The 25,275-nt window shown below is 41.2% G+C and overlaps 1 protein-coding gene across 10 annotated transcripts in view; it reads left to right on the top strand.

Moving 5' to 3' along the window:
• Positions 1 to 25,275, top strand: part of mcf2lb (mcf.2 cell line derived transforming sequence-like b) — a 51,093-nt gene that overhangs the window by 1,798 nt on the left and 24,020 nt on the right. For 8 of the 10 annotated variants that reach the window (XM_079665508.1, XM_079665507.1, XM_079665505.1 and 5 more), the window contains exons 2-4: positions 18,424 to 18,507; positions 19,785 to 19,899; positions 24,365 to 24,455. In XM_079665508.1, coding sequence (XP_079521634.1) covers positions 18,424 to 18,507; positions 19,785 to 19,899; positions 24,365 to 24,455 — 290 coding nt within the window. Of the gene's footprint in view, positions 1 to 4,958; positions 5,476 to 5,683; positions 6,070 to 18,423; positions 18,508 to 19,784; positions 19,900 to 24,364; positions 24,456 to 25,275 lie in introns of those variants that run through there. The other 2 variants (XM_079665510.1, XM_079665511.1) reach the window with 2 other exon arrangements.

The raw sequence follows: 25,275 nt of genomic DNA, 5'->3' as shown, positions 1-25,275 counted from the left end.
TGCTCATGTATTGCCATGTGACATTGTAGTTTGCATCTCATTACTTATTTTCTGTATTTGTAGCAACTGTACGGAGAGAGAGAAGAGGAAAAAGGTCTTTAATAGGCTTATACTGTCAACGACTGTCCATTTTACTTATGCATATATTTTTTATGTCGATGATGGCGAGGCTCATGCTGCAATCATAAATTCAGCAAAGTGGACTCCAGTTGCCTCTCCTTCTTCACCAGAGATAGTGAAAGTATGGCTGCAGTGAGTGGGTGGAGAAGGTTATGGCTAGAGGAATAAAACTGAAAGAAATACAGCATGATGAATGATAATGAATGATAATTCTTAGCTGAATCTCTTTACCACAAACATGATTTAAAAAGTTCATATTTTTCACTTTACATGTACAGGAATGAAGTGCCTGGCATTATAATTTATATTTTCAGACATTGCAATCAGTGGCAGCTATGCGTTTGTGAGGAAATGTGAGTAGAATGTGCTGCGACAGGAGGACGAGAGCAGCGATCGGCTCAGAGTAGAGACTTAATCATAGTAGACAGCAAAGAGGAAGGGAGAGTGAGGAAAAGAGAGATTCAGGGAAACAAAGTTAACTGAGGATGAACATCATTTAGCTTTGACTAATATGACAAACTGCTTATCCTGAGCTGAAAAATATGTGTTGTGTTGTAAACTGCAGGAAACAGAAAACCCTTTTATTTTCTCCAGTGAATACTTTGTGAAAAGATCTTTAGCTCCTGGTTTCAGACTGGCAGTGATGTGCTATAAACATAACTCTACATGCAATATCCTCAAACTGATATAAAATCGGCAAGATCTATTTCTATCCCACACTGTAGCTGACTGTATCCTCTTTTTTGGTGAATATTGTACATCTGTCAGCAGTGAGTGAGCAGAACTGTGAAGCCAATCTTATCTTTGCTCAGTCAAAAATAATGTGCATTTCCTTATTTCACATAATGAGAAATAAATAAATAACTAGCACATGTGATATTTACAATCTTCACCGTCTAATTTTAACATCTTAGCATGCTAACATTGGCTAATTATCACTAAAGGAGTACAGCTGAGGTTCATGGGAATTACATTTTTAACATGTTTTAAGGATTAAACATTAGTATTGGAGAAAACGATTTTATCCTGATAAGATGACAAGTCAAGGGACTCCAAAATGGTTCCAATATATCCTAAGGGGATTATAAAAATGTGTACCACATGTAATTCAATAAAACCTCCCAGTGGTGCGAAGGAAAATGTCTAAACACAATAATGTCCTGGTCCCTGTGGTTTTAGAAAGTTTCCCTTGAAAAGTGAAAATTGACCTGCTAGTGGCACTACAGGAAAAGACAGGGGATCGCCAACCAGTATGCTTCATCTTCTGGGAACAACATATCCATACAAAAGTTCATGTTAATCGATCTAATAGTTTCTGAGATATTTCAGCTTGATCCATAAAAGTGAACCACATGACCAACATTGCCAGCCGTAAGAAACAGTGTATGCGTGGCTAAAAAATATGATACAAGCAAAGCTCTGGAATGAGAACAAATTATTTTAATTTAGATTGCAGATTAATCAGTGACATGTATCTATTTATTATTAACTTATTGTACTTGCAGCCCTTCTCACGGGCAGTTTCTCCTCTCCCCGACTCTAACTGGGCATTTGACCTACTTCCAGTTGATTTAAACAGACACATCCAGTTCAGGCAGTCACAGGTCTCAGCTTTTCCAGAAGGAATGTGTTTAACTGATGCCAGCAACGGCTAATTTATTTATCAGTCAGTAATAGTGACCTAGCGTATTATGTGTTGTAGTTTGTATGTTTTTTTTATATGCTGCGTATGGTTAGTATGTGTTCTGTTAAGAACTCAGCACTTAGGATGTAGGACCCAATTGCACGACCCGGGAGACAGAGGTAAAGTATTGGTTAGATACTTTATTTTTCCAAAAACAGGCAAGATGAACAAAAAAAAGTCACGATTGAATCTCAGGTTGAGATGACAAAAAAATAAGAACAAAATGAAATCGCTCACGTAGTGAGGAACAAAAACGTATTAAGAGCACAGAGAGCATACTGTAGACCTGACTGTGGCAAGAGACAAGACGAACTGACACTGAACACTGGGAGACAGGGGAATTTAAAACACAGGTGGGAACAATCAGGGGCGAGGCTGACACTGATGAGCACAGGAGACACACAAGGGGTGACAGGTGAAAACAATCAGGAAATTAGACACACAAGGGAAACTAACGACGGAGAGGAAAACTTGAACTTCTTATATAGTGGACCATACAGCTTATATACAGTGGGGCAAAAAAGTATTTAGTCAGCCATCAATTGTGCAAGTTCTCCCACTTAAAAAGATGAGAGGCCTGTAATTTTCATCCTAGGTATACCTCAACTATGAGAAACAGAATGAGAAAAAAAAAAAAAAAAAATCCAGAAAATCACATTGTCTGATTTTTAAAGAATTTATTTGCAAATGATGGTGGAAAATAAGTATTTGGTCAATAAGAAAAGTTCATCTCAATACTTTGTTATATACCCTTTGTTGGCAATGACAGAGGTCAAAAGTTTTCTGTAAGTCTTCACAAGGTTTTCACACACTGTTGCTGCTATTTTGGCCCATTCCTCCATGCAGATCTCCTCTAGAGCAGTGATGTTTTGGGGCTGTCGCTGGGTAACACGGACTTTCAACTCCCTCCAAAGATTCTCTATGGGGTTGAGATCTGGAGACTGACTAGGCCACTCCAGGACCTTGAAATGCTTCTTACGAAGCCACTCCTTCGTTGCCCGGGCGGTGTGTTTGGGATCATTGTCATGCTGAAAGACCCAGCCACGTTTCATCTTCAATGCCCTTGCTGATGGAAGGAGGTTGTCACTCAAAATCTCACGATACATGGCCCCATTCATTCTTTCCTTTACACGGATCAGTCGTCCTGGTCCCTTTGCAGAAAAACAGCCCCAAAGCATGATGTTTCCACCCCCATGTTTCACAGCAGGTATGGTGTTCTTTCTCCTCCAAACACGTCTAGTTGAGTTTTTACCAAAAAGTTCTATTTTGGTTTCATCTGACCATATGACATTCTCCCAATCCTCTTCTGGATCATCTAAATGCTCTCTAGAAAACTTCAGACGGGCCTGGACATGTACTGGCTTAAGCAGGGGGACACGTCTGGCACTGCAGGATTTGAGTCCCTGGCGGCGTAGTGTGTTACTGATGGTAGCCTTTGTTACTTTGGTCCCAGCTCTCTGCAGGTCATTGACTAGGTCCCCCCGCGTGGTTCTGGGATTTTTGCTCACCGTTCTTGTGATCATTTTGACCCCACGGGGTGAGATCTTGCGTGGAGCCCCAGATTGAGGGAGATTATCAGTGGTCTTGTATGTCTTCCATTTTCTAATAATTGCTCCCACAGTTGATTTCTTCACACCAAGCTGCTTACCTATTGCAGATTCAGTCTTCCCAGCCTGGTGCAGGTCTACAATTTTGTTTCTGGTGTCCTTTGACAGCTCTTTGGTCTTGGCCATAGTGGAGTTTGGAGTCTGACTGTTTGAGGTTGTGGACAGGTGTCTTTTATACTGATAACGAGTTCAAACAGGTGCCATTAATACAGTTAACAAGTTGAGGACAGAGGAGGCTCTTAAAGAAGAAGTTACAGGTCTGTGAGAGCCAGAAATCTTGTTTGTTTGTAGGTGACCAAATACTTATTTTCCACCATAATTTGCAAATAAATTCTTTAAAAATCAGACAATGAGATTGTCTGGATTTTTTTTTTTTCTCGTTTTGTCTCATAGTTGAGGTATACCTCGGATGCAAATTACAGGCCTCTCATCTTTTTAAGTGGGAGAACTTGCACAATTGGTGGCTGACTAAATACTTTTTTCCCCCACTGTATATACATATAGCTTATGGATGTCACAATACCAGAAATAACATTATAATTTACATTTGCACAACACACAATTTCACAGAAAACAGCATTTTGTCAATATGAGGGCAAACACTGACCAAATAGGTACATAATATTGCCTTTATCAGCCTTAGCTTTATTCATTTACAAATGTCTGCATGCTAACAAAATGCTATGATAGTAAATATTACAACTGGTATACATCAGTTTATTATTTGTCACTGTGTGAACAGCCTCACAGCATCACTACTGACTCAGCTGTACATTCTTAGTCATGGTCTTTGTGGATTTCAGCAGTTTTGTTCATATTGTTAATGGTAGTACATGCAAAACTAATACACTTTTGTGCACTTGCATATATTTGTGTCTTCCTAGGCTGGTACACTAATAACACACAGACACAGGAGATAGGTGATTCCACAAACGAGGGATCAGACCTGATTAACAGGGCCACAGTAGAGAGGGGGGGACACAGTGAGATGAAGGGTTAAGGGTAGAAGGCTGATGGTGTGTGTGTCTCGTCCCCCTGCAGTCTCCTCATCAGTATGTGTGAGAGTCCACTCCTCTCATCTCTATTCTAAGCAAATAAACTGCAAGCAGCCTTTTGCTCGCCAGCTTTGACCACACAGACGCATCCAAACAAACACACATTTAAAAGCCTACCAGCAAACTCTTCCACTCTCCATGTTTGCTCCTCCACCTCCGTCTCTGACACACCCTGAGCTGTTTATGTCCACCACTAAGTTTAAGTGTTGGAAGTTTTTTAACGTTTTCCTGGGAATTAATGCATGAAAGAATCCATGGAGATAGGAAGAGGGAGGGAAAAGGCAGATTAGTTAAGGAGTAGGGGAATATAATTAGCCTGAGCAGCAGAAGGGGATTTGTGCTTCACCGGCTGCCCTCTGCTCCAGCCCCCCCCCCCCCCCACACCCCCACCATCCTCCCCTCCTACCTTCATATCCTTCCTTGGAATCCTATACTACTCTGAGCCGTCAATAGATGCACTTGCGACAGGGTATGCATCAGAGTGTGTGTTTGAGCAGAGCTGGGCCCATTCTCACCTACAGTGTTTGTTTTAGAGGTTGTGCAGACAGTGACTCAGCTCTTTCTCTCTGAGTTTCTTTTTTCTTTTTCTCGAGTCCCCAATGTGGCACTGCAGCAGAGACACCTTGTGTGTAGCTAATGCTGACATCTCCTCACAGGATGCAAGTGAGAACATCTCGGCGTGATTCTGTGTGACCCGGCACGTTACAACAAAAGAAGGTTCTTCCCATGCCTGCACTTAGAGGCTGCGATTTGGAGTCTATTAGAGTGTGCAGCGGAGCTTTGCAGGTGCAGCGAGGAGTCTCTCTGGATGACAGAGTTTGTTTGAGTGTGTGAGACCAGCGGCCGGCTCTCATGTCTCTGCATGAGTTTCTGAGGGAGGGGGGTGAGGCATCGTACCGGATCGCAAACCGCCTCAGTCATCTGATCCAGAACCTGGACATCTCTGGAGTCGGATCTCCTTTCCCTTTCAACCCTGCCAGCCGCAGGAACTCCTGGAGAGACTGGGATGGTAAGATCGAGAGAGGAAGAGTGTGTTTCTGGGTGCAACTTCATAATGTTCAGAAGACTTAATGCCTATATGTGTGTGTTTGTGTGAAATGTATTCCTTAGTTAAGCTCTGGAGTTCTGCAGGGCATCACGCCCAGAGCCTCACACAGTGTTTCCTGTGGGCTTCCCTTGTTCCCCACTGGCCTGATTCTGTGTCTTTGTGCAGTTTGTGTCTGTGTGTGTCTGTGTGAGAGAGTGCGTGACTGAGCAGCTTAAACTGCCACTTCAGTTTCCAACATACAAATCTCTGCAGCTGCGGTTATATTTATTTCCGTAGCAGCTACGGATTCTTCGGAAAATGCCGAAATTGCAACACACAGCAGCTTCCAAGCGCACGAGCTGGTGCAAAGGAGTGGGAACTGCTGATTACAGCTGCTAAGTTGGCTTCCTGTCAGCCCGATCGTTGCCACTTTGAGACCTTGGTTTTTTTCCACTGCATAAAAAAGGACATTTGCAAGATTTTACTAACACTCAAGGGGGAAAAGCATGGTGAGGAAGGCCAGGATGAGTGCTCCTCAATGGGATAGCGGGATGCCGATGGTCCCTCTTAAGCCACGTGAGTCGGGAGATGTATGGATGGTATTTCTTGTGGCTCTCGGTGTGGGTAGACTGCATGTGTATTTTTGTAAGTGCATGAAAATCTGACCTTGTATCTGTCTGTGTAAGCTATTTTCCTATAGCTTGCTGACACAATGTATGTGAAAGCCTCCTATATTTGTCTCCCAGTGGGGTTGTACATGCATGTTTGTTTTGTCCCCTGGATGAAGGTCGCTACATGTTCAGATCTATAGCTGTGCCTGGCATTATGGATTATTTGTGTGTGTGTCTGCAGATATGAACATATGTGTACTTTTCTTATCTGCTTTGCTCGTCTGTACCTCTGGCTGCTTGGTTTCAGGCTCCGTGTCCATGTCTCCCAGCTCTGTTAAAGTCATTAGCCATGAGGAGAATTCATTTAAGAGGAACTATGTTTTTGTGCTAAGCGTTTTTAGTTTTTGCAGGCTGAGGCTACCTTGAACTGATAGTGATACCGTAAGAAAATCTGTAAGAGAAGGAATCTTTTTTTAATGTAATAAGTATTTTCAGAATATGTTTTGTGTGTTTGCTTGCATTGTAGGTTAGGCACACAATGATATTGATCTGCAAGTTATTCTAAGTGCAGCTGATTCTTTAGTGAGAAGTGATTTTAGAAGAAGCCCAAATGATGTTTTCGAAATAACCTAGGATGTCTCGAAAAACATTTCAGTCATTCAAGTGTTTGTTTTAAATGCAATTGTACCAATTTGTGGTCATTTTGCTTTGTTTAGACAGTTGGACTTCTCTCTGTTGCAATAGTGGGTTACGTTTAATTAACGATACAAAGGTAGAGAGTGTTGTAAGTTCTACAGAGTGACAAACTCGCTTTTAGGGGCTATATAAACAAAAATAAACTAGGACCAGGGGATCCATTTTTAGATATTAAAGGGGACCTATCATGCAAAATGCACTTTTGTACGTCTTTTATACATGAATATGTGTCCCCGGTGTTCCAGGGAACTCACCAAGTGTCAGAAAACACAACCCTCTCTATTTTCCTCCATACCCAAATCTCTAAAAACGGGGCTGCAACGGATCTGATACAGACTGATCCAGATTTGAATTATTTACTACGTCACAGAAGTGGTGCTCCGCTTAGTGGCCAACTCTCCACCTATCAGGGGAATGAGAGGTTGGGCCACGGCCGGCCATTGCCGCTCGAAAGCGTTGGAGACGCTGTATTACATATGCCAGGCCCGCTGTGGCTCTTTTTCTCCCCGAGGCAAGCGTTTGCTCCTGCTGCTGTAATTCTCTCCGGTAGTCCACCAGCAGATGACAAACACCCACCTCTCCGCCTCTTCCAAGGAACGAGGGGACCGTGTGGCAGAGTTTCAGTTCGATTAGCATTTTCGCCGGTCAACATGTCCGTTAAAGTTTAAATCTTCCAGACAAAATTAGAAAAGTGCCGGTCAGAGGTCTTCTTTGTTATTTATTGAGCTTTAAAACAAATGAATAATGACTCACATACTTGCCAACCCTCCCGATTTTCGCGGGAATCTCCCGATTTCCTCCCGGGGTCATATTTCTCCCGATTTCTGACAAAATCAGATTTACACACGACTGTTTCCACTCAGACTTTATTACAGCTACACCATTGTTTGGTTTCCATGGTAGCGCGTCTCTTTAGTAGCGTGCGCAACTAGATAGTCACAGAACAAGAATCGACAACTCGACCCTCTGCTCACTCCTTTCCTGGTCCAGCCCACACATATGCTCCATCAAGAGGATGGTGCTACTCTACAGGCCACAAGGCATTGCAGCACTCAGAACTACAATAAGCCTGTTAATGTTAATCTAAAAGCTCCAGCGATCCACTGCAGCTGCAGCTCACAGAATCAGCCCCTGCAAAAACAGGGCTGGAAAGAGCAAATAGAGCGAAATGAGGCATGGCTAAAATGCAGGATCTGTTTGGTATTTTGAAAAAAAAAACATATTTATATACTTTTATATAGGTATGGTCCTACAATATATTGTTCAAATATAGCATGATATGTCCCCTTTAACTTAGATCCCAGCAGCTCCTATTGGATCAATAAAAGGCTTTAAAAACTGGATTCCACCCTTTTAACTGGGCGGACATAATCAATCAAACTATAATATGGCAATCATCTGGCTGAGAGTTAAATCATTGTTTTTTTTTGTTATGTTAAACATATTTTTCTTTCGCACTGACTGAATACTCGCATAGTTACGAGTCAATAAGTTAGAGTAAAAGTACATTTGATACACTAGTTGCTTTCAGTCTTGGCAATCCCCCTGGCTTAATGTGACAACACAATGAATCAGTGTGTCTAAATGAGGCTCAGACTGCGAGTTGATCAGCGATCTGTCTCTTTGTTCGACCCTCTTGTTCACTTTGCACTGCGCAGTTCAAACCCTAATGGCTCTTGTGTTTATCTCTCAAGGTTTATGACACTGATAACCTCGTGCTTGTCCTTGCGTACAAAGTGTGTTAATCACAACCCCCACCAACACACACGCAAATTAAAGCCTTGATACCCAAGCACACACACATGCAGCCAGATATACATGTACACACAATCAACATCTCTGTCCATAACATTTCACCACACTTAACTTGTAATTGTAGATCATGGAGAAGTATGAGGCAGAATGGTGTCTATTAGCCTGTTTTGACTGAAATATATATTTTACATAACTCATTGAAATTGAGTTCAAATTGCCACATTCTGTGAAGAGACAGTGTCGTTCTTTGAGAGCTCTCCTCAGAATTAAGTCTTTCAGTAAAGTTGTAAGAATGGGCTCTTTTGTAAACAAGAATAGGGGCTGTGAATGGATACAGGCTGTGAATGGTTAAATAGGGACGCAGGCAGTGTTTGAATGGGCTGGTCAGAATGGAGGCTTTGTACTTGTGGTCCACATCTCCTGAGATAAGGCAGACGAGGAGAGAGAGTTTTGTTGGCCTAGGTAAATGAGCGCTGGGCAGAGGACTGCAGTTTGACCACTGTGACACAACATTACAGAACCAAGCATGCTTTACTTCTTCCTGCTTCTCTCTTATTGTCAAAGCTGGATCCCTTGTTTTTAGGTCAGACTAAGTCATTCATTCGCAGGTTGGAAACATTGCTATTCAAACAGGAGGGGTCAGGTAATTGTCTTTTTTTAGGGGAGGGGAAAGGGTCGCTGGGTGAACAAGGAAGGTGGGGTTGAGTGCTACACTGTCGCTTTTGTCTACAAGGAAGGTAACCTGAGGTTGCAGTAGGAAGTCCACACTGTTACTGAGTGACGTCCTGCAGCCTGTAGAGCGGGAGGACAGATCTGCAGTCTGGTGACAGGTGGAGTCAGAATGAGAGGGACGTAGTGACATCTTTTTTTGCAAAGCTGCATGGAAGTGTCGCAGGAGAGTGAGCAAGACGTAGACTTGGACATCAGGATGGGGGGAGAGAAGAGAGAAGATGCAGGCTTCTTGATGGAAGAGGATGTCGAGGAAGACTCTGGGATTGGCTTTAAAGTGGATGGGAGTTTTGCTGTAAGTGCAGGCTCAGCAGATCACTCTGAAATAGAGGAGACGGACTGGAGTGGAACTACAGGACACAGAGGTGTTGTGTTAAAAAACTTTGATCAAAAAGGAGGAGATGGAGGAAGTCAAACTTCAGAGGAAGGTGAGACGGAGGCTGATTCAGGGTCAACGGAGAATGAAGAGCCTGAAGCAGAGAAAAGAGATGAGATTGATGATCAGAATGAAGACATGAAGGAAGAAGAGATGGAGGGCTCGTTGGATGTGTGTTTGTGGCCGGTAGAGGAGGGTGGGGGTCATGTACGCATCTCTCTGGAGGAGGTGGAAAGATACTACAGGTTTTCTCGCTGCTGCCACTGGCTGTGTGGTAGGTGTCAAATGATTTATCCTTTTCTCTTATCTTTTCTGTCGATGTGGCACACGGCTATTGACGCAGTCTTTAGTTTCACTATTTGTTTGCAGTCTATCCCTGTTTTATATTGAAACCACAATTTGGTTCTGTTATCTTTACCGACATTGTCTACCTGCGCTCTACTGTTTGTTTTCACCTGCCCGTGTTCTCAGCAAGAGTAAGGATTGGGAAAACATAGAAGTTGCTTTCTTTGTCATCATTGAAATTGTCACCCTGTGCAGTTTCACGTGAAGTCGGTCTTTTCTTCTTCTTTGATGTCCATTTGTTATGACTTTTTTAAAAGCTACAAAAAGTGGAAGAAGTAGCTCAATAGATTCTGTAAATCAGAGATGCTTCATCTTTGTCATGCTGTGTGTACGTAGGTGGGGATCTTGAACATATTTCAATCAAGAGTAATGCATTTAGGCCAGCCACCTCTTAGTTGATTAGTCGTTTTGGTCCTTTCAAGATTTGAATGACAGGAAAATGATTAGCCCATCTCCGGTAAACACAAGAATTAAAGTGGTGACAGTTCTGTCAATTAAATCAACTAATCAAGCATTTAAAATGGTGTTAGTCGACCTAGAATGTACACTGAACAAAAATATAAACGCAACACTTTTGTTTTTGCTCCCATTTTTCATGAGATGAACTCAAAGATCTAAAACATTTTCTATATACACAAAATAACCATTTCTCTCAAATATTGTTCACAAATCTGAAAAAATCTGTGATAGTGAGCACTTCTCCTTTGCCGAGATAATCCATCCCATCTCACAGGTGTGGCATATCAAGAGGCTGATTAGACAGCATGATTATTGCATAGGTGTGCCTTAGGCTGGCCACAATAAAAGGCCACTCTGAAACGTGCATTTTTGCTTTATAGGGGGGGTCTGGGGGGGTCCGAAAACCAGTCAGTATCTGGTGTGAGGGTTAGGGTTAGGGTTAGGATTAGGGTTAGGGTTAGGGTAATGTTGTGAATCGAGTGGCCTGTGTTCGTCGTCCATAACATACGCCTGCCCATACCATAACCCCACCACCACCATGGGCCACTCGATTCACAACATTACCCTAACCCTAACCCTAACCCTAATCCTAACCCTCACACCAGATACTGACTGGTTTTCGGACCCCCCCAGACCCCCCCCCCAATAAAGCAAAAATGCACGTTTCAGAGTGGCCTTTTATTGTGGCCAGCCTAAGGCACACCTGTGCAATAATCATGCTGTCTAATCAGCATCTTGATATGCCACACCTGTGAGGTGGGATGGATTATCTCGGCGAAGGAGAAGTGCTCACTATCATAGATTTTTTCAGATTTGTGAACAATATTTGAGAGAAATGGTTATTTTGTGTATGTAGAAAATGTTTTAGATCTTTGAGTTCATCTCATGAAAAATGGGAGCAAAAACAAAAGTGTTGCGTTTATATTTTTGTTCAGTGTATGTCAAGGACAACCCTATGTATTGCACTATATTTAGACGGAGCAATGGGTAGAGGAATGTCTGTTATTGAACAGGATTTGATTAGCTGAAAAAAAACTTCTTGTTTGTCTTTTAGATATATCTTTTTGGCAGGATTTATTAGTTTGTTGGCTATACATATTTCATTCAATTTCCACGTGGTGATTTGCTGTTTTACAACCTGTTTATATCTGATCACAAACCAAATCCTGCTGTACAATTGTTAACCCACTGTCTCAACCATTGCCCCTTTAACCCCCATCCCTGATATTATAAGCACTCATCTGCCACTGCTCAGTCCTATTTAGTTGTTATTGTCATCCCCCTCTATGACGATGACTGTAAGCCCCTTACTCCAACTTGCTGCCCTACCCCCTCTCTCTGTTTATGGGAGACCTTTCTGTCCCCTGTCCTTTTGCACTGAAACTCGGACCTGTCCAATACATACAGTAGCCTCAGTATAGGCTATCATCTGAATACCTTCAGATAAGGACAGTAAACAAACTTTTGCTGGCGGAGTTATCTTGATGGAACAAGCTAAACAGCAGCTGGTTAAACAATTTATACTTTTTGTTTTGTTGGACAAAGTTTGGGAATGTTTGGCCTGTTGCACCAAAGTGTTAGGCTTCTGCTGTAGTCCAGTGTAATCTGTGTCAGTAGAGGCAGGCAGTCCAGGTGTGTGACTGTGACCCACTAACGTTTGACTCTTCGCCTACAAACGTGAGCGTGAGTGCACACTAATCCCCACGATAAGCCTGATAAAGAAGATTAGCTTCTCAACCAGCGGGAGCTGTGTGTATGTTTACGTGCGTGTATCTACTGTAGGGAATGGTGGAATAATGTGAGTGTTTGTCCATGGTGTGTAAGTGTTAGGTCACATTTTTACGTCGTCTTTATTTCAAGGTTAAAACAGCAAATATGTTCTAAAACAAATGCAGACACATGAATAAATAAACCAAAAGTAATGTGAGACCCCATCAACAAGCTTCATACTTGTTGTTTTCCTGTTGAGAGGAAGTAACCTGTGTGTATCAATAAACACAGACTGGTTTTCATATAGGCCACTTCCTGGAAAATAATGCATTGATCAAATAAACATTTTTAACCTATACCTCCCTGTCCTTTATAAGATTCTTGTGACATCATCGATACTTGCTGATTGTCCGGTTTCGTATCTTAGAGAAACAGTAGTATCTGCCCTCTTTTCCCCTCATTCTATTGGCTGAGGGCTGTTAACAATTGTATTCTACTGTGAGAACAGTGAGTGGAGAGACAGAAAAGTGACCAAAATGTGACTGAAACTGGATTCCTACATCTTCCACGAGGGGATTTTCAGTAACAGAATAGCCTCACTCTGGAAACAAAGTACAGCTATTGCTGACCTGGGTGGGGGGTGGGATGATACGTGTGGGAGTTGCTTGGGGCAAGGTGTGGCCGTCTGAGTGAGTGAGGCTGGGTCCAAAAGTGGAAACTGATTGAGGTTTCTGTGTGAACTTGCCTCCATGAGGAGCGTGTGAGCGCTCTGCAGATGGCTAGACAGTTGCAGTCTCGTGTCCTCAGGCTGTTCGTGGTCATTATTAAAATGGCAACATCAAAGATACGTTGGTCATTTATCAAGTCTCATTTACACTTGTTTTGTTCTGGTGCACACGCCCTTGCTTGAGGTTGAATTGAAAGAAAAGAAGAATAGGAAATGGTCTCAAGTAGCATCCGATATCAGTCAAACAGTTGTCCATGATCAATATCTGTTCACTGTGACATTAGAAAAAGTACAAATAGAAAGGTCAAATGAGTTACCATTTTACCTGTAGGTCTCGTAACAATAAAATAAACTAAACTGCTTTGCTTCTAAAGTCAAATAAGGTTTCTCAAATAAATAATGATAATAGAAACTGGCACAGTGCATGAGGCTGCGCGATCAATAATGTTTGCAGCTACTGGTGGGCTATTCATTTATAATAGATGAGCCATTTGCCATATACAAACATAGGCATTCCAGTTGAAGAGAGTTTGATTGATTAGCACTTCAGGACACCATTAGTTAACAAGATCGAAATCCAATTTGATTATCAGCCCGTTTATTTGTAACATTTACGATGCATAACGTGTGTACGTGTCTGTCAGTGTGTGTCTGTGTTCCTTGGCGTGGTAGAAAAGTGTAATCTGTGCATCACACTGAGAGGTCTCCTGCTGCCATGCAGGTTTTGGAACCACCTGCTTCAGTGAGCAGAAGCTGCAGAGAGACGAGGTTGTGTTGTTGTGAAGTTCTTTACTAACTCATTATTACCTACTGCTGTATATTATGTAGTCCTCTTCTCATAAATACTCAGCAGCTACCTATAAACAATTCATCCATTATCAGGTAGTTACTGACCTGTTCCTCATTAGTTGTTTACTTACAGTTTCCTATTTCCACTTCCTGTTCTGGATATTGAACTCTAGTTTCTATAAATACACTTTTTAGAAATTGCTTTAGACAATAGCATCTGCCAAATCTGAAGGCACAGGGAGTAGGATTTTCCTAGAAGAAAATGGATACATTCATAGAAAAATAATCCCTGTCAATCATCATACTTAAAGTTTCTAGGGTTTGAGCTCTATAAAACGTACTGACCAGATGTAAGCACGCACCCAAAAGGAAGATAAGAAAATGGGGAAACGCAAATACAGAGAGGCAAAACGCCAACCGCATAAAGCTCCTTCCAAGTTGAGAGTGAATCCTGGGATAGCTTTCACCTGCTGGCGTGCACCATAACCCTCTTTGAGACGGGGGGGAGGTAGAGCCAATTCAATGTTGTGTTTACAAATCAAAACTTACTCATTGTACATTCAATGTAATGTTACTTAATGTGAGCATTGTGCAACAATCTTGACGTTTAATGGTAGTTTGGAAATCAATCTAACATTGTATGGCATGCTCTTTGAAATGTGTAACAGCAATGAAATGTGTCAGAAAGTTGTAGTAAATGGGCTTACTCTGGCTAAGACACTGGAGCGGTCCTTTAAGTCCCCTGAGCAGCTAAAACCTTTGATTGATGCCGTTTTGACACAGCAGACATGGCCCCAGCTGGTCTCGGGTTTAAAGGAAGTAGGAGATTCGAAATGGCCATAGCAAGAAAGACACACATGAATGAATCCAGTCCTTAAACTGTTTGTGTTTGTGTGTGTTTTGGTTTTGTGTGTAAAAGAGAGAGAGAGAGAGAGAGAGAGAGGGATAGATAGAAAGCAAGCAAGAAATGAATGTCAGTGTACTAACAACCTGAGGCTAAGTCACCTGATAGGGCTCGTTGTCAAACAAAGAGTAAACAGCGAGACTCGTTGGTTTGTTTAAACTGGAGTCAGAGGAGGGTTCAGAGTAAAAGGGCTGTGCCTGTGAAGAAACAGTCAGTCAGAATAACATAAAGTATAAAGACGACAACAACAGTCATAACGGTAATGGATATTATGATAATCTACAAGATGGATTGAGCTCCAGTTAATATGAGACCGGATTAAGTGGGGACGAATTTGCCTGGCGTCACAGGGCAGGTGTGGTGTCAAACAGGTAGAGTTGTAATGAGTATTTATCAAATGTAAAGCTGGGACGAGTTACTTTATGCTAAGAATCCGTATGAAGGATGAGAAAGTAGTATTTCCTGAATTCTTCTTATCTTAATTTTTGCTTTTAAAGAGTATAATGACATGGAATATAACAGCCAATCAGATGACGATGATATATTCAGACAGTGTCGCAAGCTGTGTGGAAGCTAGTAAGCATGCTCTTAAATTCAGCATGTGTTTGGTAACTGTGAAGATAGCTTTGAAGAGGTGGCACACGATAAAAAAAAAAAATTGCAATTGCTTTTTACTGATCTCATGATATGAATGGGAATGAGCATTATTACATCATTGTTATAATACAACATTGACATATAATGATAATAGTGGGATTACGTTTTTTAAAAGGATCTCTCCCAACAAGATTTGTATTGACTCGAAGGCGAGACCTATCTGAAAGACCACAATACTTCATTCAGATATTTTACCATATTTTGCTTCAACCAAATACTGCGCCTCCTGCAATTTGGATACTGCACTAGCCTATATTGAGATTTGGATTACACTTTGATTAACTGTGCAGCCCTACCTTAAAGCATTGCGTACCCCACTATATACGGCCTTCTTTTGGTGTTCTGTAGAAAAAGCAACGTTGCTTACGACGAAACTTGCTCCATAGCGTAGTGGTAGCTAAATGTACGTTTATGTATTATCGCTACTAGCTCCGTCAGAATCAGAATCAGAATACCTTTATTAGTCCCACAGAGGGGAAATGTGCAGCGTTACAGCAGGAAAGAGCCACAGACAGCTTAGTGTTGCATATCTGAAATGCAAAAATACAGATCAAAAACAAATCAAATATACAAATCAAATCCAAATCAGTATTATTGTTTCAGAAAAAAGTGTCTGGCCTCGGTCAATGAGCTCATTCATAATGTTTAGCCTCTAGCGCTCCAGTGCGTCAGTCTGCTTACATCTGACTTGTTGATATGACAAAGCTGCATTTTTAGAACTATATATTCTTTAAACATTGCATTTTATTTATTTTAATTACATCATTTATTTCTATTATTATAATTGTTATTTATTTTAGAAATGATATTTGTTTATGATTATCATTAATCTAGGTGCCTGACAGTCTAGTTCGTGATTTCCTCAAGACTTGTTATCTTTACAGTATTAATAAACCGTACACTAAAGTTCTGTAGCCAAGAGAAAAAGCCCAATGATTTCATATTCAGTTATAACGACAGAAACATCTTTGTAAAGGGGCTTTTTAGTCATGGTATAATAAATTAAAGAGGGGGGATGTAAGCACTTGCTCTAAAGTTACATACAAACATAATAGGTTTTGAACACTAATGGTTATGAGCGCTACAAATAAAACTAGAAAGACCTTTAATCCACACAGAACAACTCTACACAGCGTGGGAATGTCTTGTTGTTTATCTGTATAATGTGTGTAAGGAAAAACGGAGCAAATAAAGTAAGGGTGGGATGAAAAGTCAATATTGCCCTCTACTGCTTTGCCTTACCTGTCTTAGCTGTTCCATTGCAGCCCGTTTACAGTCACTATAACAGACACTCCCTTCCTGTAATCCGCTGGCTTTTCTGGTCCCTGGATGACCCTGCATTGTTGTTGTTCCTCCATCATTTCCACCTGTATTTTATGCATTCAGCCCTTTCAAACTGAAGTACATCGAATTCAATTATGCAGATGCTAAAATGGGCATGCAGGAAAAAACGAAGGCTCTCCAGCCCTGGGCATTTTGGTGGAGTGGAAGTGCTTTTATTCAGCAAATGGAAAAGTAATGAAAAGCTGAAGAGGCCACGCTTCATGTTTTTATGGCTCTAAACTATATGTGTTCTTTTAGCTTTAATTACAGGGCTACTTTTGGCTGGATATATCATTCTTAGCACGTTTAAACATCCGCTGGGCAGATGTGGCCAGTAACTGAGGAATTGTTTTTCAGGTTGCCCTGATAGAAGCCATCTTCACACAAATGTTTGCACACCAAAATGCCCCGAGGATTGATACTGAAAACTACTTCACCTTCCAGCAGCTTCTCACGACAGTATCTGACCACAATGAGCCGGATATCTTTCATTTCCCTCAGGCCTCTCGCTGTGACGTCTCTGTTTTAAACTGCTCACGGACAGCGGTTCAGTTCAAAGAGACATGAAGCAGATGTTGTCTTTAGGTATTTAAAGAGCCTTGTGAAACGTGTTTTGTTAATACATTTCGGGTTAGGCAGTGTGAATCCAGTGAAAGACGTGTGTTTTGATGTGTTTATTTGATATTTTAAGCGTGACTACACTGTATATATGCCAGAGATGTTACACAGAGACACATAGCGAAGCAGCAGTAGTAGTAGTAACTGTACTCGTGCCAATGTTTCTGTATTGATCTGTTTTGCCCCTCACTCCACAGATCTCATTTCAAGTTTAATGTTGCCCAATTTCATTCAGGAAACAAAGCTGAAAAGTTCCTCATACTTACATCAATGCATATGCTACATATTGTAGGGAGGCTGTTTATGTTTTCTGCATATTCATGAGGCTGGCAGAGACAGCTGTTTTCCGTGTAACCTACTTTTCCACATTCATTTTTTCTGACTAAATATCTCTCTTTGTGCTTTGTATTACCATTTAAAGCACACTGGAAAGATACTTCTGTGTTCAATGTTCATGGTTTAATGCTATTTATATGATTTATAGAGGTATACAGTCTGTTAGCTTGACTTCTAATGCCATCTCCATCTCCTACTGGGGCAGTGAACCTTACATCTGATTATTTTAATCCTCATGAAGGGGAGACTTAGGGGGGGGTGGAGAGCTGCTGAAGGTGGAGTGAGGGGACCACAAAGACTGTTAATTTATCAATACTGTATGCAAGTCCCCAGTAATCACAACTCCCCTTTTTATTTATTTTTTGAATGCTGTCTTTCTACAGAATGAATGGCAAAGCAGTTTTTTGATATGGCCTGTAGGTTTGGGTGGAAAGTGCCAAATGAAACAAAAACAAACATTGTACTTAAAGAGACTAGCGCTGCAACAATTAGTCGACGGAACAAGAATTGTTAACTAAATTAGTAATACATTTGATTAGCAATAAATAATAAACCTACTAATACATTTAAATACAATTATTTCCAAAGTAATTTTACATGAAAAGATTAGCTAGATTTCCTGCTTTTCTCAGTTTTGTTTCATAATGAATTGAATATCTAAGTTTGGGACTGACAAAACAACGTCATTTTATATAAAGACATCCCCCTGGACTTTAAGGGACGGGATGGACTGTTTTCACTATTTTCAGACATATCAACCAAACCCATAAGCTATAAAACATCTGGCAGATTTATCGAAAATGGAAATAATATTAAGCCGCATCTACCCTTTCCATACTGTACCTATTCAGCATATCTCATGTCACTAATATTATCCTTTCTCCATTTCCTCCAGATGAGATCATGCAGCTGGACAGCAGTCCCCTCCGAGCGGCTGACATCTCCTCCGACCTCAAGAAGCAGTTTGCTATCCTTTCAGGTGAAACTTATTCATATCTTCTCCATCTTTCTGTCTGTGTGGGCAGTTGGGCATTTGCGTTTCCCATCTCAGCTGCTGTCTGTCATTTTATTTCTTAATTAGCACACACCTCTTATCATCCGTCATCTCTGCCACCTGAGGAATCATTTATATGTAACCTCTCCGCTTGATATTTGCATAGTTAATGTGAACAGTTTTCTCCTGGCAGTTATGCTTTGCTATTCAAATGTAACCTTCCTCCTTTTCCTCTTCGCCGTTAGTCTGTCTTTTTGCTGCTGTTTCCTAATCCATATTTCTCACTGCCTTTGTATCTATCAAGCTTATGGTAAAATACATATTTGTGTTTCATTCCCAGATATTTGAGGCATGTTTCACAGCCAGAAATGTCACAAAGTTATGATCCAGTCCTACAGTATTATTAAAGCTCTGTGTGTCTGAGGTGACCTTGTGGCTGCAGCAGACTCAGGGAACCATTTTGCAGACAAACATCCAAGCAGACGCTGAAACTATGACCATGCACTTGCTGTTGCTATAGCGATGAGACAAGAAAAGGCTGTCAGATTTATATTCCAGACACATGCGCTGACAGAGCAACTGTTTCACACAGGGAGTGTGTTTGTGTGTGTGTGTATGTCAAACGTGAGATTGAACATGTTGGTGTAATCACCGTTCATTGTGTAACAAACATGTATTTTTTTATTTCATCCATGTTCGTCTTAAAATTATTTTTCTTAAAGAACCTCAAAACGCATTTTTCTCCGTCAGCTTCAGAAATGGAAACACAATTTTATTCAAATTTAAGAACAGTTTTTGTTTTATTATTTCACTTGAGAGTTTCTCTTAAAACCTCAATATTTCAAAATAAGAAATGGAATTGGAAGAAAAATAATTCTATCTCAAACTACAGGCTTCTTCTGTTTGCTTTAAAATAGAAGCGTTTAAGATTAAATCCTTTTTAGATAGATAGACATTGCAGTTTCCTTTCTGTTCAGTTTCCAGACTCAAGCATCAGCGCCCCCATGTGGCCACAGTGTCCTTCACTCAATGATTATTCCCTTTTATTCCTCCTGTAATAAATAAGCCCCTGACACGGCGACTGACAGCATGAAAGTTATTATCAGCTCAAATGGTTTTATTGTTGCCTCAGTTATTATACCATCATATATTTTGAGCACTGTACTGAAATGCAACATCCCCAAGGACGCAAAACATTGTTATGTCATTTTGTATATTCACGCAAAAGGTACTTCTGTTTCTGTTGTTTTTTGGTTTTCTAGGAGGAAGAGGGGATAGCGGCAGCCCCATCATTGTATTCCCAGAATTCCCTGCGTTTGGAGAGATCACAGACGGAGAGTTTCACAACGTGCTGACCTACCTGACCAGCGTGCCCAGGTAAAGTCTGACACTGGCTGAATGTCACACAAACAGACCTGAGATGTTGAACGTGCATGTACTTTTTTTCTCACCTCTTATATCATCTCTGATTTCTATTGATACATTTCCTCGTACTTTTTTTGTTTTAACTACCAAATTCACCTGCCACAACCTGCCCAGTTGATGCTGATGAAATTGCTTGGGTTCATAGTTAAACTGCGAGCAACAGCCATAATGAAATATACACTAAGACATCGATTAATAAAGGTAGAAGTGATGTTTGTGGGTGTGAAGACATGCAGGTCAGGTGAACTGAAAATAGATGGATGGGGGAATAGATAGAAATGACTTGGAGAGAGGCAATATATAGATAAAGGTGTTGTTCCTGAAGATGCTTTTGTTTATGATGTCTGCCAGTAGGTGGCAGCGGTGGCCTCATCACAGTTTAACTGCTTAAAGGGTTATGCTGCAGAGGATTTGTGCAGTGGAAGAGACAGTCAGTGTATTGCATACATGTATTTAGGGGGAGAGTGATTCCTTGTATTAATAAGATGGCCAATTAATCATCCCTGGTCTTTATCAGTCCTCTGCAGACAGTCTTTGTACACATGGTAGACCAGACGAGACATGGGGGGGAGGGGCAACGTACAAAAGCCTCCCTTTCTTACAACTATTCCTCAAGAAAACCATCCCCCGTCCCATTTTCCTCTTTAATTTAATATTTGTACCTAACTATTGAGTCCTGTGTTGTCATGTGTTAGCTCTCCCTCTGGCTGTCCCACCCTTCTTTCGTCATTCCCAGAATGGCAAAGTGCTTAAAAATAGAGACTGCAGCGATGCTGACGTTTTGAATCTGAATAATACATACAGACAGCTGAGCAGAGCTGAGTCACGGAGTGTGTGTGCTCTTTTGGGTGTGTGTGATCATTCACATGAAACCTGTTCAGACTAATATGTCTGTATGAAGGCAGACATGTGCTTCTTTTCTCGGCCTTTAAAACATCAATATCAATTCAGCCTGTTTTGTGTCACTTACTTGAACACGTTTTTAGTCAGGATTAAAAAATGTTAATCAACAGTATTATGTTTCAACATCTGGAACATCATTTCAAGTTTTTATTTCAAATCCAAGCTAAAAAACAGGTAACAGGCAATTTGCATTTATCATAACTTGACCTTCTTCGTGATCTGAGCCTTGAGGTTTCCAGTCATGTGACGGCAGGTCGTCCACAGGAGTGAGACTGCGTTAAGCCTCGAGTTGATCTGAGTACAGCGGCAGATGGCTGCAGCTACCTGAGGGACCGACTCCCCGACAGGACACACAACAAATACCTTTAGATCAATATTAACGGCAGACATAGGCCGTTTCTCAATCTCGAGGATGCTGGCTTGGTAGTCGCGTACTTCCAAGTCATTTCCTTCAGAAACGAAGCAAGTATACTTCCAAGCCACGGTTTCGGAAAACAAAGAAGAATGGAACAGGCTAACAAGTTTGCCACTCTCTCTAACGGTTTCAACATAAACTGTACCGAAAATAAATACCTCACGATGTCTATCTAATTATGAACTTGCTTTACTTTCACGGAACACATTTTTGGTGATAAGAAATGTAACAAAGTAACATATTTACCAACACATGTTCTACGCCACTACATTACATCACACTTACATTTAAACGTGTGCTGCGTCGGTTCAGCCATTCTCCGCAAGGGTTTTTGAAATTGGTCCGTGCGCAAAGCATTGTGGGGATTTTAAGGACGCGAAGTCTACCCATGTGCAGCCTCGAAATTTCCCCCAAACCAAGGACCCGGCCTCGGTGGAAATTCCAAGTATGCTGGAGATTGGAACATTACTTCGGCGGCACTCAATGACGTAGCATCCTTGAAATATTGGCTTGGAAGCCGGTATCCTCGAGATTGACAAACGGCCATAGTTTCATCATAACCTTCTCAACACCTACGTCACTTCCGGGTGAAAATTACGGCCCCGCCCACTTTTGGGGGAAAACAACGCTGTCATTTGAATGGCGGTCAATACAAATTCTGAAGTTTTTGCAAATCCGATCAGAAAGTTAGGAAACCGTGGATTTTTGGATCTTCAAAGAGCCCGATTACCATGGCCAGTCAGTTAAACAATTACATGAAATCATTTGAAATCGACGATCGGGCTTGTTTTTATCTTGTTTATTAACTGCAAACATTTAGATTTTTAAAGCCAAGTTGTGTTAAGTATTTAATTACTTCTAGAATCCTAATTTATTTAGGATTTGTGCATATACGAAATGTAGTAATAACTAAATCCTCCGACCATGCTCCCATCCCTCCCTTCTCTCTTTATCCCCCCTTCGTTTTGCATATGTTTGCACTCATGAATATAATAATGCCAGATGGTTTTATGTTGAAAATATACAGTGGACACTTAGATATTATCCCAGATTTGAAACGCATTCTGCACTCATGGCTTATTTATTTAATCTTTCTTTAATTTGACATACCATTGCTCTTGTATTGATCAGTCAGAGTGCAGGAACATGTGAGTTGCTACCTCTGCACATGCATTCATGCAGCACATTTCCCTCATCGCTGCATCGCCACTAACCTTTCTCAAAACTCACAGCTTAACACTTTGTCCGGAGGAATCCAATTATTATTAGGACACTCATGCATGTGCAGCAGAAACACCACCAGACGGTTTCTATGAATATTTGTAATTGAATCGTTTATATGTGAAACGGTGTCTGTTTACAGCACAATATGTTAACTATGCTCAATACACTCATTGTTGTGCCTATAAACTAAAAGCCATGTTAAACAGATAAAAACATGATATTATACGAAAACAACTTTGACTTTGTCTAGGATGGTGATTTTTAACTATTTAATTTTGTAGAAGACCAAAGGATTAATCAATGTCTGGAGAAAAACGATTAATAATAATCTTTTTTTTTTTGTCTTTAACGTACACTTTATGTAAAAAACATGAGCTTGTATTTTGATAAAAGTGCCTCTGTTAACAAACTAAGTCAATAAATAAAAAGGATAACAAAAGAAGAAAAACTCTTATAGTCCCAACTAAATTAAGAACAAGAACAAGCAATAGAAAGTAATCTGACAGACATGATACGCAGATAGGGTTATAGAAGAGACTCATTTCAGCCTCAGGTGCTCTTTGATCACCATAAACCATCCTCTCATCTCAGCAATGTGTAAATGTGTTAAAGCCAGTAAAAGCTCTTGTCCCACGCGCCCTCTGTCCTCCTCCTCCTCCTCCTCCTCCTCCTCCTCCTCCTCCTCCTCCTCCTCCTCCTCCTCCTCCTCCTCCTCCTCCTCCTCCTCCTCCTCTGCGTCTGAGATGTAAAGCAGTTTGGCCTCTGAGTGGCTGAGAGTGTCTGTGTGGATGACTGAGCGAGAGCTAAGAAAAAGGTGACGATGGAGGAAAGAAAATCTCAAAGTGCAGAAAAAAGGATAAGAAATGCTGCAATGAAATAACATGCGTTACTGTAAAGTGAAAAAGGAGCCATGGATAAACAGTCTGCATTTTCTAGGTAAAGCGTACAGTGGCCTCACTTCGAGTCTGTCCCCTCCCCCACATATGTTAAGATCTGCTGACTGGCTTCCAGATCCGCTCATCACTCTGCAATAGGCTTGTGCTCGAGCAGCTCCTGGTGTATGATTGGTCGGCTGATAGATGCAGTGCGTGTGTGTGGTGGGGGGGGGGGGATGCTGTGGTGGTTCGAAGCATTTGGCTCCCTCTTAGTCAAACAGCACTGGATCTACCTCTGAGACACATCCTTGGATCTGTGTTTTTATTCTGGCTCCATTATCTCAAGGACTGCATTTCTTTATCTGCTGCCACTCTGTTTGTGCAGAATGATGGACCTGAAAGCAGATACTTGAGGACTGCTGGATTGTTATATGACAGTGATGCACCTGTGCTGTAGGTGCAGCGTGCCTTTAACAGGGCAGTCTGCCGGTGTGATGCACATGCGGTTGTCATTGATTGTTGGTGCTGTGTAAAGCTCAGCCCTCCTCTCTCCGGGGAACAAAGGGGGGGTGCAGGGGGAGAACTGGGGGCTGATGGCCAAGAAATCTGGAGGTACTTCAGCGCATCTCCTTTTATAGACTGCACCAGCTGTCTAAGAAGATAAAGAGGCAGCAGAACAAAACAAGAAGCTGTGAACGAGCACTTCAGTTCTCCACTGTCTCACTGTGCACACGGCAAAGGAAAACTACATTTTGTTATCTCTCCTCTTCAAACTCTTGCATTTTTTCTGAGGACTAACTACTTTTCAGTCCTTTAAAGTCTCTGCTGCACAGACTGTATCTGTGTGGATTTACTTATTCTTTGTACGTGTGAGTTAAAAGTTGATTTCTCTCACCATTCATCGTGCTGTTATATAAAGATCTGCTCACAAGTTAGCTGTGTATAATTAGTCCACTGTTTGGTTTGTGTTGAACATGTTTTCCCTCTCTGTGTGTTTTAGTTTGTCTTCGACGGGAGTGGGTTTCATTCTGGTTATTGATCGCCGGCAAGACCGATGGGCAGCCGTGAAGGGGACCCTGCTTCGAATCGCAGTAAGTCTCTCTTTGTGTGTGTGTACCATGTGTACATGTGGAGGAGCACCTACTTCCTGTCTGTCCGAAACACTATAGGTCAAATTTGAGGGTTTAAACTATTTAGCTACCACGGCATGTCGTCCTTCAGAATAATGGAATGGAAACATCAAAATAATAATTTTAGGTTTTCTGTTTATACTTTACTTTGTTCATGATTGTTTTTAAAGATCTCCAAAAAGTTAGCATGAGATAATGACTTATTTAAAAATGAAAACATAACATTTCACAAAAGCTATATGTATTATTTACGTCAATAAAGATAATATTTAGGGAAGTGTCAGGGTAGTATTTAACTATACATGTCTTCAAACTCCTTCTCTGAGCCAAATATCTCCTCTTGAGTAGCACAAACATTAGTCAAACTTTTCATTTTTTATTCATATCTATATTCTGAAGATTTAATAATAATAATAATAATAATAATAATTAATAATGCCTCATTTGTTCATTTAAACTTATTTTGCCATTCTAAGACATATTATCTTAAAATATGTAATCAGCCAGGTAAGTTTCATGGTGATTTCTAGTTCAAATCCTTAGCCTATTCACCTGTAGTCTCACTCTCTTTGTGTCTGTGTTGAAAGAGAAACAGCCCTTTTTAATCTAAATGAGAGGAACCATTTCTTTAGAGTGCAGGTCCTTCACCCTCACCCACAGAGAGGGGAGGGGGGGGGGGGGGTCTGTCTGCCCAGAGGAAGGTGTTTGGAGCGTCTCCATCTCTCTCCCTCTCACAGCTCCAACACTAATATCACCCCCGCCCTGGGGGGTTGATATGAGC

This window comes from Notothenia rossii (assembly GCF_949606895.1).
Source record: "Notothenia rossii genome assembly, chromosome: 2".
Taxonomy (NCBI): Eukaryota; Metazoa; Chordata; class Actinopteri; order Perciformes; family Nototheniidae; genus Notothenia; species Notothenia rossii.
The sequence above is the reverse complement of the archived record's forward strand: the minus strand, read 5'-3'. Positions and strand labels throughout refer to the sequence as shown.